Source organism: Phycodurus eques, chromosome 16 (assembly GCF_024500275.1).
Source record: "Phycodurus eques isolate BA_2022a chromosome 16, UOR_Pequ_1.1, whole genome shotgun sequence".
In the NCBI taxonomy this organism is placed as follows: Eukaryota; Metazoa; Chordata; class Actinopteri; order Syngnathiformes; family Syngnathidae; genus Phycodurus; species Phycodurus eques.
Window position 1 is genome coordinate 13,685,960 of NC_084540.1, and position 13,932 is coordinate 13,699,891.

The 13,932-nt window shown below is 43.7% G+C and overlaps 1 protein-coding gene across 5 annotated transcripts in view; it reads left to right on the top strand.

The window, feature by feature from the left end:
• The window catches only part of tnrc18 (trinucleotide repeat containing 18), a 52,313-nt gene extending 38,381 nt beyond the window's left edge, over positions 1-13,932 (top strand). For all 5 annotated transcript variants that reach the window (XM_061701591.1, XM_061701593.1, XM_061701592.1 and 2 more), the window contains exons 23-30: positions 1,147-1,222; positions 1,560-1,668; positions 2,783-2,899; positions 4,644-4,790; positions 8,695-10,412; positions 10,509-10,745; positions 10,878-10,952; positions 11,902-13,932. In XM_061701591.1, the coding sequence (XP_061557575.1) occupies positions 1,147-1,222; positions 1,560-1,668; positions 2,783-2,899; positions 4,644-4,790; positions 8,695-10,412; positions 10,509-10,745; positions 10,878-10,952; positions 11,902-12,108 (2,686 nt within the window). In that variant the 3' untranslated portion in view covers positions 12,109-13,932. The remainder of the gene's footprint in view (positions 1-1,146; positions 1,223-1,559; positions 1,669-2,782; positions 2,900-4,643; positions 4,791-8,694; positions 10,413-10,508; positions 10,746-10,877; positions 10,953-11,901) is intronic.

Sequence of the window (13,932 nt, forward strand, 5' to 3'; positions counted from 1 at the left end):
GTGCCTTGGGACGCAGTGTAGTGCATACAGGAAGTCCTCGAGTTACGACGCACTCGACCGACGACGTTTCGACTTTACGACGCCCGTGCCTCGTCCGCCGTTTTGTCCCAGCACCATAGTGTTTCTGCTTAGCTAGTGGATAGTGCTTGCCTTTTTCGCCCTCCTTTTTTCACATTCTCAGCAGTAATGGCAAGTACAGCATCTTATTTTTTTATACGAAGTGTTAACCTTTCGTGCTACGGTCACCTGAGGTGTTAACTCCCTTCTCGCGTTGCACAGCTGAGCTGGGTGGCGGCAACAATAAAGGCACGAAACACCGATTTGCTGCTTTAATGGCTTTATTAGCTCCTCTGCACATTCAACATCAACGGGTCCTCCGCTAATCGCTACTCTTCCCCGGTCGCCGTAACAACACTTGCTACTGTACACACTCGCATCGGCACGCACTCCTTCCTCCTTCGCAGTCCCGCCGGACGACGCCTGCGCAGTCCCGTCTCACTCGCACATCGACGCACACGCCCACACACACTGAACTTGCTGTCACAATCACGTGGGACAATATCCGCAACAGAAGTATTTCGCCGTAAATTTCGATTTTAACGGTGAAATCCGACTTACGAGGAAATTCGTGTTACGTCGACAGCGTAGGAACGGAACTCGTTCGTAAATCGAGGACTTCTGTACTTAACATCTTAATCACTGGAAGCAAATCAATAAGAGCCTTTGACAAACTCTGAAATGGGGGAAAAAAAAACATCAGCTCTCTTTTGCTCGCTTAGATGTGCTCAAATCCAATGTAATATTTTAGAGGAATGTAAATGTGAGCTGTGCAACAATCGAGTCAAAGTACTGTGCATCCATAACTTAATGCAAAAATATCTCTAATTAGACATTTATTATAAAGAATGTGGTATGTAAAGCCTTTGGTTTCTTTTCTTGAGAGGCAACCAATGTATGTGTGTTAAATGGAAGTACCCTGCAAAAAGTAGATCGAATATGATGGTAAGTCTCAGTCAGCTACACTTAATTCAACGCACTCAGAAATGATGCAATGTGGCGTCTAGGTAAGAAATCCCCGTAAAAAAGTGGATGTGGCTCTTCCATTTGTTTGCTGCACATTGACCTTCCTGTAATTCTGGACTGCAGATACAGTGTGGTGGTGGAGGGCGAGAGAGGGAACCGGCCGCACATCTACTGCTTGGAGCAACTGCTGCAGGAGGCTGTGAGTAAACTGGATGTCACTCGCATGAGAATGGCGGGGTTAAATGCGCCACATCGCTCGCGCTCGTATTTCCAGTGACACACGAGAGGAGAGCCGCTGGAGCTGAAAGTGAAACATGAAACATGCATGAAACAAAGTAGGTCATACGTCATGTGACGGCCACATGCGCTAAACCTCCCTGAGCTCTCGCCTCTCTCGCTTATTCAAGTTGGTCTCAGTAGTCTTGATGAAATAAATCAACGAAGCTCATTTGATGTTGGTGAGAAACACTTAGCGTGCGCTAGCGTGGCCCGTGTTGTTCTGACATTTTCAAGCCTTTATACTTCTCTATGTTCAGATCATTGATGTGAAGCCTCCGTCGGTGCGCTATCTCCCCGAGGGCACCCGCATTGCTGCCTACTGGAGTCAGCAGTACCGCTGCCTTTATCCCGGCACGGTTGTCAACGGTACATGAGAGCACGCACACACACACACACACACACACAGAACTTGGATGCCATGAGTCATATTCAATTTACAATTTAATTGTAGCTGGCAGCACAGACAAATGTGTAAAATCAACTGGGTATTGTTATACCTGATCTTAGTCACATGTAAGTGTAAATATAGCATACAGTACACGCCTATTAGCCAAAGCAAGCTGTCAGGAAGGTTTTCATTTGACAATACGGTATATTTATTTTTGTGGTTGTAGTCTGCAGTTCATCATTTACCGGTACAGGTTTTGGGAGGAGCTGTCAGTGTATGCGGTGTAGAACCTCAAGAATTGGCCTTGCAAGTGCTGAAAAAGCCTTTCCGTTGGCATTAAACATGGACCAGATCATTTTAAAGGCCGCTTTACACTTAAGACAAGCCAGAATTACTTAACGGAGACATATTGTTCTTTTTTTTGTCTTCCACACTTTCGAACCATTTCCAGGTGTCTGAATAACATGTCTGTGATGTGTTTTGGCAAAATACCCCCAAAGGATCAGGACCGATAGACATAATTAATCAGCATATTTCGTGCGATTTTGCAATTGGCTTGTTTTAGGGGCAGATCTGTTAGATCTCATCCCTCACCACAGTGCGGAAAACAAGCGAACGCCCAAGACAACAATGCAACAATGCGAAATCTTACCTGGTGAATTTTTATTCAATTCTTACTTCTAGTGTAAACATCTTACTGTGCTGGTTACATTGTTGGCTATTTAATAACACTACAGCTCTGCTTACCTTTTTGGCTTTGACTTGATAGTTCTTCGGCAGTTGTGTCAAAGTGGTTCTTGATCTTGGTCGGGCGTGACTGCCAAGTCGTTTGCTGAGAAACTCTGTGTGGGTTATTATGTGAAGGCGACTCACTCACAGACACAATTTAGGGAATAGGCAGTTGACAAACAATTACTTTGCTATTTAATTCCCCTCCGACTGACTAAATGGTGTGAAGCTCGTGTTGTTTTTAAACTCAGACTGGATTAATTAATATCAGTAAACGATAAGCAACAATATTAATCACAATGTAATGATAAACAAATTGAGACAGTTGCTCAACTTCCTGTCAAATGCTTACTCGCCAAACAGGAAGTTCCGACATCGACGAGAACGACGATCTCATCACTGTGGAGTTTGACGATGGCGACACAGGACGCATCCCTCTCTCTCACATCCGACTTCTGCCTCCGGACTACAAGATCCACTGTGAGCACATCATTAACATAGACACTGCTCATGCACAGTTGTTCCTTTTTCTTTCCTTCCCCATTTCTACACAGAACAGCGATCTTGAAACAAGAAAAATCAAATGCTCCCAGTTGACAAAAGAGGACAATTGTTTTACACAGTCGCCCTTTGGGGTTTCGCTTGACCTCTGTGGCAGTAAAACACAAAGTTGGTTTACGATTCAGCTTGGGGGCCTTAGGTCACGCCTGTTTTTATTTGCAAGATGTGTGTGTGTGTGTGTGTGTGTGTGGGGGGGGTCACAAACATTTTTTTCCGCTGCTTTTTAACCTTTTGTGTCCACACAAACTATGTTTTAGGTCGCAATGAAGTGACTTGATAAAACTTTTTATAACAGCAGTTCCAGCGTGGATAGATACAAGTTTTTCTAACCTTTTGGCTGTCTGTTTTATGCCTGTTGTGTTTTGCTGACTTTAGTATATATGAATGTGACTCTGCTACTCTCAGTGCACGCACACACACACAGATACATTTTCCTACATTTACCCCTTGGGCCTTTGATAGGCCAAACTGGCCTTATGGTTAGACTACCACCTGATGCTTTAACTTTATCTTGACAGCCTACAAATGTATTTTTTAATCTACAAAAACAAATGTGTGTGTATATAATGCTTAAATCTTAAACACAAAGACTCAAGCTTCATTGTTGTGTATATTTGCTAAGCTAAAGATAAAATGGAGAGAAATTGGGCAGAGGCATTAAAGAGACGCTAAGCCTCTTCCCAAGCTGTCGATGAGACCTCTTACATTGCAGTCAACCACACATTTGACATCTCTCACTTGCTAACCCCTTCAACCCATTTTGCAAAAGTGTATGTAACATCCATCCATCCATCCATTTTCTGAGCCGCTTCTCCTCACTTGGGTCGCGGGCGTGCTGGAGCCTATCCCAGCTGTCATCGGGCAGGAGGCGGGGTACGCCCTGAACTGGTTGCCAGCCAATCGCAGGGCACATACAAACAAACAACCATTCGCACTCACATTCACACCTACGGGCAATTTAGAGTCTCCAATTAATGCATGTTTTTGGGATGTGGGAGGAAACCGGAGTGGCCGGAGAAAACCCACGTAGGCACGGGGAGAACATGCAAACTCCACACAGGCGGGACCGGGGATTGAACCCGGGTCCTCCGAACTGTGAGGCTGACGCGCTCTAACCAGTCGTCCACCGTGCCGCTGTATGTAACAAAAATAACCAAGTGAACAAAGAGTTTTCCCTCAGGAGATTATTGCTCTATTATACAAAAAACAAACGAACATTAAAATGCGGCAATTTAAGAGACAACTTTTTAGAAGATGAGTCAAACTAGAAACACTTCCAACCACAACTTACTGTGCCAGGCGCTTGATTAAATATCTTCCAGTTTTGCAGCTTAGGGACTTCTGGCATGTTTTATGTTGTTACTTTGTGAGAGAATAAACTCTGGGGGGAACTGTCACAAAGATCATCGAGTGCTAAATGTCTTCTAAAAAATAGATATTTACTGTAGTCCTGATTGGGGATAAATGGTTTCTGGTTTACTGATAAACTGCAGTAAAATCTATTTATTTAGCAGCACCATAACGCTGATAATGTTGGTCACTATAATCGTGATACGGAATGTTCATCGAGTTTTTCAGTATGGCAAACATATGTATTAGAATGTGTGGTGCCACACAGGAAGCCTGAGCCCTAAATCCTGTTGGTTATGTGCCCCCCGGGCAGGCGCTGAGCCTTCCCCCGCACTTCTGGTGGCCAGTTGCTCCCGCAGGAGGGTACGCAAATGCAGCAAGGAGGGCAAAGAGACCAAGACTGATGAAACTGCTCCAAAAGTCAAGGGGAAACCTGGTCGCAAGCCCAAACCCAAACCAGGTGAGCTGACCTCACACAAAAATGCTGGAGAACAACAATACGTAAATCATTCTGAGATTTATGATGTGAGTATGATTCAACAATAATGGGTATTTCATGGCTATAACAAAAATGAAAACTGCAAATCCTTCTAGAACGCAGAGGTGGATAGAGTAGCCAAATATTGTACTCAAGTAAGAGTACTGTTAATTTAGCGTAATATGACTCAAGTAAAAGTAAAAAGTAGTCCTTAATTACTTGAGTAAGAGTAAGAAAGGACGCATTAAAAAAACGACTCAATTATTGAGTAACTAGTGAGTAACTTCTGATTTTTTTTTTTTAAATCAGAGCACGAACGTCGAAGAAAATAAAAATAAGTAAATAAAATATGAATGTGTAAATTCAGATACTGCTTAATCTAAAATCTTTGTAAAATAACATATTAAGGCAAATTCAGCGCCAAAAAAAATTTCTGATACAAAATTGTTTCCACTTGTTAAACAGCACAATACTGTAGGCTCACCAGGCAGATTACAAAAACAGGAACAAGGCTGCAGTGGATATAAAAAGTATACACACCCCTGTTCAAATTCCAGGTTTTTGTGTTGTAAAATAATTTTGACAAAGATAAATAATTTTTAAACCTTTTCCACCATTAATGTGACCTAGAATTTCTACAACTCAATTGAATTTTTTTTTTTTTTTTTTTTTTTTGAGAGGGGAGGTGAAAATAAGCAACTGAAATAAGCTTGCATGAGATTGACTTGGACTTGACATTTAACTTGCTGCCTTCTTGGCCACGTCACCATTGCAAAAGCGATGTTCTGTTTTAACTGCTCTTTTACCTGGTTAAATAAAGTTTAACTAAACTTAATAAAAATAAATCTGCTTGCACAAGGATGCAGTCCCCTTTATAAGTAACATTCAAACTCATGTTCAACGGGAGTCCACACACACCTGCCACCATTTAAGTTTTTAAGTGGAAAACAACATCAACACATCCATAGGGCCTTACAGAAACATTATTTGCATTAGCCACGAAAATGACTGCATGAAGAAGCTGTTTGCTGACCAGACTTATTGATAAAGTGTGTGTGTGTGTGTGTGTGTGTGTGTGTGTGTGTGTGAAAGAGAGAGAACAGAACGTACCACAGAAGATGCATGTTTTACAGTTACTTGTTACAATAAAATAAGGCTAATGTTGCTTTATGTAGAGCCAAAACAACAGCAGAAACATGTGCAAGGCAGAAGTGGGCTGAAATAGTTGGGGCAGTGTCAAAACTGCGCTGCATGTTAAAGCTGTTGTTTTTCGGAGTCTGTAATGTAAACAGGAGTGACGCGCAGCTGTCACGTTTCACTTCGATTGGTCCGCGAACCCCAATGAAGACTTTGTGTGCAGACATGTGACTCCTCGCTTGTGTCGTTTGACTGGTGAACTTGATTCAAACATCACTGTGGTAACGTTGGACTGGAACAACGGCACCCGATGTGGTAGTCGAAAACCAAAGTCTAAAAATAGATCGTGCGTGCAATTATTGATAAATGACAGTAGCGAGCGGCATGTAGCTTATTGTAAATGAGTAAAAGAACCATTTCTTCTTAGCAACCATACTCGAGTAAAAAGTATGCTTCATTCAAACTACTCTGACATTTACAGTATTTATACAAAATGTTACTTGAGTAAATGTAACGCCATTTCAACCCACGTCTGCTAGAAAGGCAAGTTGGTATTTCCCACTGGAGGTCAAGTATCTTAAAAATAAATCTGCAATCGCTTTTGCTTTTATTTGCCTTTATTCTGCCCTTCAAGTAATTCCTTGGGCCCAGTAAAGGATCATTCCTCTCACATGAAACCAAATGTGTTTGCATAGAATTATAACTAAAGAAATTAATTTCACATAATTTGCCTTAATGCTCATGATGGACAGAATGTTTTTCTGTTTTAGTGTTTTAAATATCCATTAAAGACAAATGCCAGCGTCATTTGTGTTAAGTAAGAAAAATGGAAACAAACCTAATGTTTGACTCCTACAGACTATTAAAGGGCTAAAATAGAACTATCCAACATTATGTCATCGTTTGACGAGTCATAGTCATCAACAAACAAAGTAAGCAAGGCTAAAAAAAATTTTTTTTTTTTATTTCTATAATCATTAGATCAATGCTGTCATGACCACTTTAGTCTCTTGTTTTATTTGCTCAAACAGCATTTTGTTCTGGAAGGACCAGGCTACTGTAATTTTGAGTCTCATACATGACATATGACAAGTTGCAAGACTAAGCAGATCTTAAACATTTTAAATTCTGCCTGGTTTCCCTGCTGGTTTGTGAAGTGCAAAGGTCACAAAGTGGCACAATGAAAATTAGACAATATCCTGCGTAAAAGTTTCTTTGTCGTATAAAAATAAAACTTATGTAGGCCACGTAGCTGGAAAACATTTGATTCATTGTCAACCAACTACTGATGCTGAGATTTGTTTGTCAGTTTTATTTGGACAAATTTTGTGTATAACAGTATTTGCAATCTTAACATAGGGGAAAATTTTAACGGGAAAAATATCTTCCTTCAAATTTCAAATTACATTCAACATTGCAATTGTATTATTATTTTTGGATAGTTTGTTTATTTGTTCTCCTTATTATAAATAGCACAGACAACCCAAAACATGATTTGTTGCACGCCCCCAGGCAGAATTCCTGTAGCACAATCATTTGCGCCTCAAAACCCAATTAAAAAACAAAAGTCATGTCTGTCATGCATGCTAACCTGATTAAACACGAGGCTGGTGATCAAGAGTTAAAAGGAACAGGAAGTCCAACAGACCTAAACTGAAGCAGCGCTTACACTATGTTCCCGTGGCAGTTAGTGATTGCCATGGATGCCTGGCGAATTGTTTCAATTGTCCAAAAATTTGCAACAGCAGTCATGGGTGCAGATGAGAAACTTGGTTGGCCGTAGTAGGGCGGGGTGAACGCAACAAAAGCTGACAATACGTAATAGATCAACTTGAAACACAACTCGGAGGCCGTCCTTGGTAGGGCTCACATTTTCTGTGAATAATGGCTCTTTTGGCATGTTCTGGTACAGAAGACGGATTAGTGAATCAGTTGTTGACGGAAAAGTAACATTAGCAAACATTTATTTCGACTCTGGCCGGGCAACAAACGCTGTCCAACTCTCCCTGGCGTCTACGTTTCATCTGTAAAAAGCCTCGACAGAAACATGAGCGATCCCATCAGTACTTGAGGGAACGTACTGGCGTCCGTGGTAAACCGCGGCCTGAAAGGTAAAGCGCCGTTGATGTTCCGGGACTCGGCAGCCTCGTCCCAGCACGGCCTGTCACGGACACCTTGATAGACCATGAGAAAACTTAGCGAGACTTGAATACAGAGAAACGAAAGGCCAAAATCCCACGATGCACTACATTTCCATGGCTGCTGTGGCCGCCACGAACATAGTGTAAACGTAGCGTAAGAAAATTACTCCAGAAAGATCACTCGTAAGTAGGGCTCGGACTTGCCCTCCAAATTTTGATTCTTTGTTGGACAGCAACGAATGACTTCCGAATGAGAATCGAATTGTTACTCTTTGTACTAGCAACATGACAAGTGGCCACTATCTTTGTGGAATTAAAAAAAAAAAAAACATGAAATGAGCACTTTAAATGTTTCTAAAATTCTCCATAACAAATAAAATGTTTAAGCAGTTTAAGTTTAAGCACTATTCTATTGCCCACACTGCTCTTCTCACCAATAATGTTCCAGTTGTGCTTGTTAAGTCGAGTTTTTAGGGCAAATGCCGCTGTTTGGAACGTCACGCTCATTTTGACGCGTCGGCGTCTTGGAATTTCGGGTCGTATGAGTGATTGGTGGATATTCTTAACTGAAACTAAACTATGGTGTTGTTGTTTCCACACACCCCCAGAAATCTCCTTGAGCTCTGATTGCAAGGAGAAAACAGAGTCTCCATCTTGCACCCAGGCTGCAGACAAAGCCCAGGATTTGGCCAAAGCCGCCCAGGAGAGGGCCTTGTCAGTCAAGAAAGCAAATCAGGAGAAGCCCCGGCCTGCCTCGCGGCCCGCAGTTGGGGGACGAGCAAAACCGGGACACAAGAGTTCCATCACGTCCCCTTCAAGTAGTCCTACCTCCGCAAGACCCAGAAAGACAGGCTCAGCTCCTGCAGCTAAACCTAAAGCTAAGCAATCTTCGTCACTCTATCCATCCACCTACGGAAAGGTCCTAACTGTGGACCTGTACAGCCAGCCTAATCTGACCTCATACAACGGCCAGCGTAGAGAGAGAGAGAACAGCAACAATGTCAGTACTTCCAATAGGCCTGTGTCCAGACCCAGCATGACAGGATTACCAAGTGCAGCAAAGGCCAGTGTGTCCTCCACTCCCAGGTCCGCCTCTACATCCACAACCAAAAATAAACCCTCCTCGGACCGTCACGGCAGCTCCAGACCCGTCGGATCTGTTCTCCTTCCCAGCCCAGTTGCAAGGCTGTCAGCAGGCAAATCCAGCTCCTCTCTGAGTCCCAGACCTTCATCAGCAACTCTCTCTGGACCCAAACTGAAGATGCCGCCCGAACAGTTGTCATCCAGGCCCAACTCCATCTCCAGGCTCAAGCCCGCCTCCAGGCACGGGGACGTGGGCGCGGTGATGAAGCGGAAGCCAGTGTCCGCCGAGCCCCTCGTCAAGCTTGATCACGAGGGCGTGACCTCGCCCAAAACTAAAAAGACCAAGGCTCTGATGTTGCTGGAGGGCCAAAGTGTCAGACGGGATCCTACACCCATGGCCACAGCTGAACAGAAACTGCTCAAATCAAAGCCAAGAGGTCCTGAGTGCGAGTCGGGCCTGCGCGACAAAGAGTCCACTTACACTGCGCAAGTACTGGCTAAAGAGAAAGGGGAGAGCCACGGTAGAGGACAGGAAGCCGAGGCCAGGGAGGGGAAAGGCAAAAAAGAAGAGCAAAAGCAGGAGGACAGAAGGAAGGAGAGGAAGATAAAGGAAGAGTCTCCAAGCAGCAGCAGCAGCAGCTCCGAGTCAGAAGAAGAAAGCGGCAAAGGGAATGTCAAGAAGAAGAAGAAGAAGAAATGCACCTCAAGCTGCTCCTCCTCCTCTTCATCCTGCTCCGGCTCTTCCTCATCTTCATCGTCCTCTTCGTCTTCCTCCTCATCCTCGTCATCGACAGATGACTCCTCCTGCAGCTCTGACGAAGAGAGGAACCCGACCCCTACTCTGGGCCCGGTCTCTCCTTTGCCTGCAGCACAGGACAAAGTGAAAGAGGAGCAGCATGAGGAAGAGGAGGATGTGAAGGGGGAGCCAGGTATAAAAGTGGAGGAAGAGGAGGCATCTCCTCGCTCCCATTCTCCGTCAACCCCTCAGACTCCCACCGCTCCAGTGAAAATAGCCAAACCAGCCACCGGCAAGGGTTCCGGGCAAAGGGGGCGTCCTCCTAAACCGAAGCCCAGCGGAGGAGAGGGAAAGGTGGGGAGGCCGAAGCGGAGAGAGGGGGTGCACCTCCCCACCACCAAGGAATTGGCCAAACGGCAACGGCTTCCCAGTGTGGAAAACAGGCCTAAGATTTCTGCATTCCTTCCAGCCAGACAGCTGTGGAAGTGGTTTGGGAAGCCCACTCAGGTGAGCAGTGAACCCTCACGCAGATCGCGGAGAATCACCCACCGTATTTCTTGTTCCACTCTGTGATCGTCTCTCCTTTGAAATCCCCTTTCACAGAGACGAGGGATGAAGGGCAAGGCCAAGAAGCTTTTCTACAAGGCCATCGTGCGTGGCCGAGAGATGATCCGCATCGGCGACTGCGCCGTCTTCCTGTCCGCCGGAAGGCCCAACCTGCCCTTCATTGGTCGCATCCAGAGCATGTGGGAGTCGTGGGGCAGCAACATGGTGGTCAGGGTCAACTGGTTCTACCATCCAGAGGAGACCAACCCTGGCAAGAAACTCACTGACAAGAAGGTAGGAAGAGGGTCCCAATAAAAGATAAATTAGCAGTTTTGAACGATGGGACTACATTGCTATGAAATTAAACGTTTTGCCGACTTTTTTGCTGAATTTTTCTCCTAATTGTGAAATTTCCTCCCCTATGAGAACTGGGAACAAATATGTGGGCAGTCATTACCAGCAGCTCTGCATTCTTCTATTCAACGAAAAGACTTCATGGAGGTAAGAAATCGGATTATTATGATTATGATTATGATTATCTCCATCTCCTTAACACTTGCCCTTTTATAATCCCCAATGCTAGCTGCTTTGTTAGCCACCTAGCAGGACATATTATACGACAACAATGAGCACGAGCACGCCACAATTCCTCAAAAATGCATGCAGCACACTTGTTTGACCTTGTCCAAGGTTATTGTAACACCCAAAATGTGGCTTCATTGCGAATGAATGTTATATTTCACCCTGGAAAAAAGAATGAGTAAAACAACGTAACATTAAACTTGTTCGGTTTTTACACATCTCGTTAAGATTTGACACCATTTGAGCAAGAATTGGCTCATGTTATAAAATGATGAAATTTTGGGACACCCTGTCTTGTGATTAGAAAATCCTGTTAAAGTGCTCTGAAGGGCAAATTGCTACAATTTCATTGGCATGTATGATGGTAACCACTCGAAAATGAGATGATACATCTCAACTATTTCAGAGAATAATAGTTCTCTTTATAGAGAGAAATACAATGTCTCATATTCGACGTTCACCTATTAATGAATTTATTTTTCAATTTTGTTTCTATTTAAAATATATATATATATATTTTAATGTTTTTTTCTTTTTTGGGGGGGAGGACCCAACCCTGAAAACGCTTACTGGCAATAAGACCCCCCCCCCCCCGCCCCCCAAAAAAATCCCAATGCAATTAGAATGGCCGTCAGTTATTTGCAGATTGTCGCTGTTTGCGGTTGGGCCTGGTCCGCGGGATTGTCAAATTAATAACAACCTGACCTGCCCCATCTGTCTGTTTTTTAAAATCAAGGTTGGCCCACCCCTGGTTTACAGCGTAATAAAATCTCTTTGCTTAAAAAGTACACTGGTAAAGGTCTATGACCCGTGATGTATGCGGTATGCATATGCAGTCATTCACGAGCGTGTTTGTGCCTGTGTGCAGCGCGCCCTGTACCAGTCGTCGCACAGCGACGAGAACGACGTGCAGACAGTAAGTCACAAATGTCTGGTGGTCGGCGTGGAGGAATACGAGCAGATGACCCACACGCGTCGCTACGCCGAGAGCGAGGACCTCTACTACCTGGCCGGCACCTACGAGCCCACTACAGGCATGATCTTCAACACGGACGGCGTTCCAGTCATCTGCTAAAGCAAAAACAAAAAAGACACAAAATGTGTATCCAACCAAAATGTGACCCAACCAACAGTCCAAATCCACCTGGTAATGTTTTCCAAGTTCATTAGTGACGACTCGATACATGGACAGGCCACTGCAGACAGTATTAAAAGGACACATAGACACAACTCATTTGCTCATTAGAAAACACACACAACCCTTGGATTGACTTTTATGACCATGCTCGTGTAAATACTCACATGTAACAAAGCTCTATAGAGGCAAATATGAGTGTTTTATTTTCATGTAATAGCTATGTCAGAGTACTTTTTTCTCTAAAAGGTAAACAGTCGAGAAGCTTTAATGAAATGTGAATGACGACACAGGTTGTGATTCTGATGTTGCCGTGGTGATGTTAGTCATGTTTGAGTCATTTCGATGTATCTAGAGAACAGCAGGAGCAACAGACGCAAAGAGAGGAAGCAATGCACAGAACGATAAAGAGGTAGACTCCCTCCAGTTTGCTGTCCAAGCAGAGAGCACTTATAATAATAAAATATGATACTTATGCTCCTTTAAATGCAACCCCTTAGCTTCCCGTGACAATCCAAACTCAGGCAGGTTAAACTGTCTCAAACTCCCTCAGACACTCAGGCTAAAGAGAGAGTAAGTAGACTTGTAGATATACTTTTTAAAAGCACTTCTCCGTTTTCATCCACCTGAAAATCCAAATCCACCCTGCAATTGGTTTTAAGCAGTTGCACAGTTTCAATAAAGAAAGCAAAGCAATAGATTGTGTCCACATTCTGGGAAATGTGGGATACAAAACTGGGTAACCACCCAAACGGATTGCACAAACGTTGGCGGCGCAGCATGGATTTTTCCTACATTTTTCCCCAGGTTGTAAAGGCATCATCAACCTGTACATGTTCAATGTTTGTCTTTTTTCATGCATTCATCCTTTGCCGCCTTACAATTTGGGCCTCTATATAGTGTTTACCACAAGAGTGCACTTTGAATAACTTTTTGACAGGGGGGGGGGGTCAAGGTATTTCTAACTGGAATTTTTATCATAGCCCCCCCCCCCGACCGCTTTTGCTCACACACACACATAAGTATAATACCTATTTTTGCGCTTTAATTTTTCCCCATCCCACTTTTCGACGTGCCTATTTTGACAGTTTTTTAGGGTTCAACTGTTGAATGTCGTGCTGCGGAATAACCGCTGGCCGTACTCTCCCAGCCAGGCCTTATAACCATAATGATAAGGATTTTTGCCAAATCGTTACGCTTACTCCATCACGGCCCTTTTGTGGTCACTAAACAGGAAACTGTTATCTGTATTTGTGCTGAATAGCTGTCCAGTTAGTGTGGAGTAGAATATGAATCAGAAGATATGTTAGAGTCTGCTTTATACATGTGACTCTCATGTCGTGTTGCCCGTTTTCTGCGCTGCTGCAGACGTTAAAAATTTTATTGTTGATAATTCAGACAGTTCCGTTTACCATCTTCAATTCCATTTCATTATGGTTACAGTTTCCAGTTAAAAATAGAAGTCATAAGTAGAGGTGCGCATTTATTCAAATACAGGAACGTTTGATCATATGCTGCTAGTTTTGTTCATATTTGAGGTTTGACAAGGTACAGCGAGATGACCCACACTAGAGTGCGGGTCACACAGAATGAACACCCAAATCAACAAAAAGTGCCCATTATGAATGTTTGTTAAAAGCACTTTTCTTATGATTGTGTGTGTGTGTGTGTGTGAGAGAGAGAGAGAGCTCTCATCCACACACACACACACACACACACACACACACACACACACACACACATTTTGTAACCCATCTGGGTGTG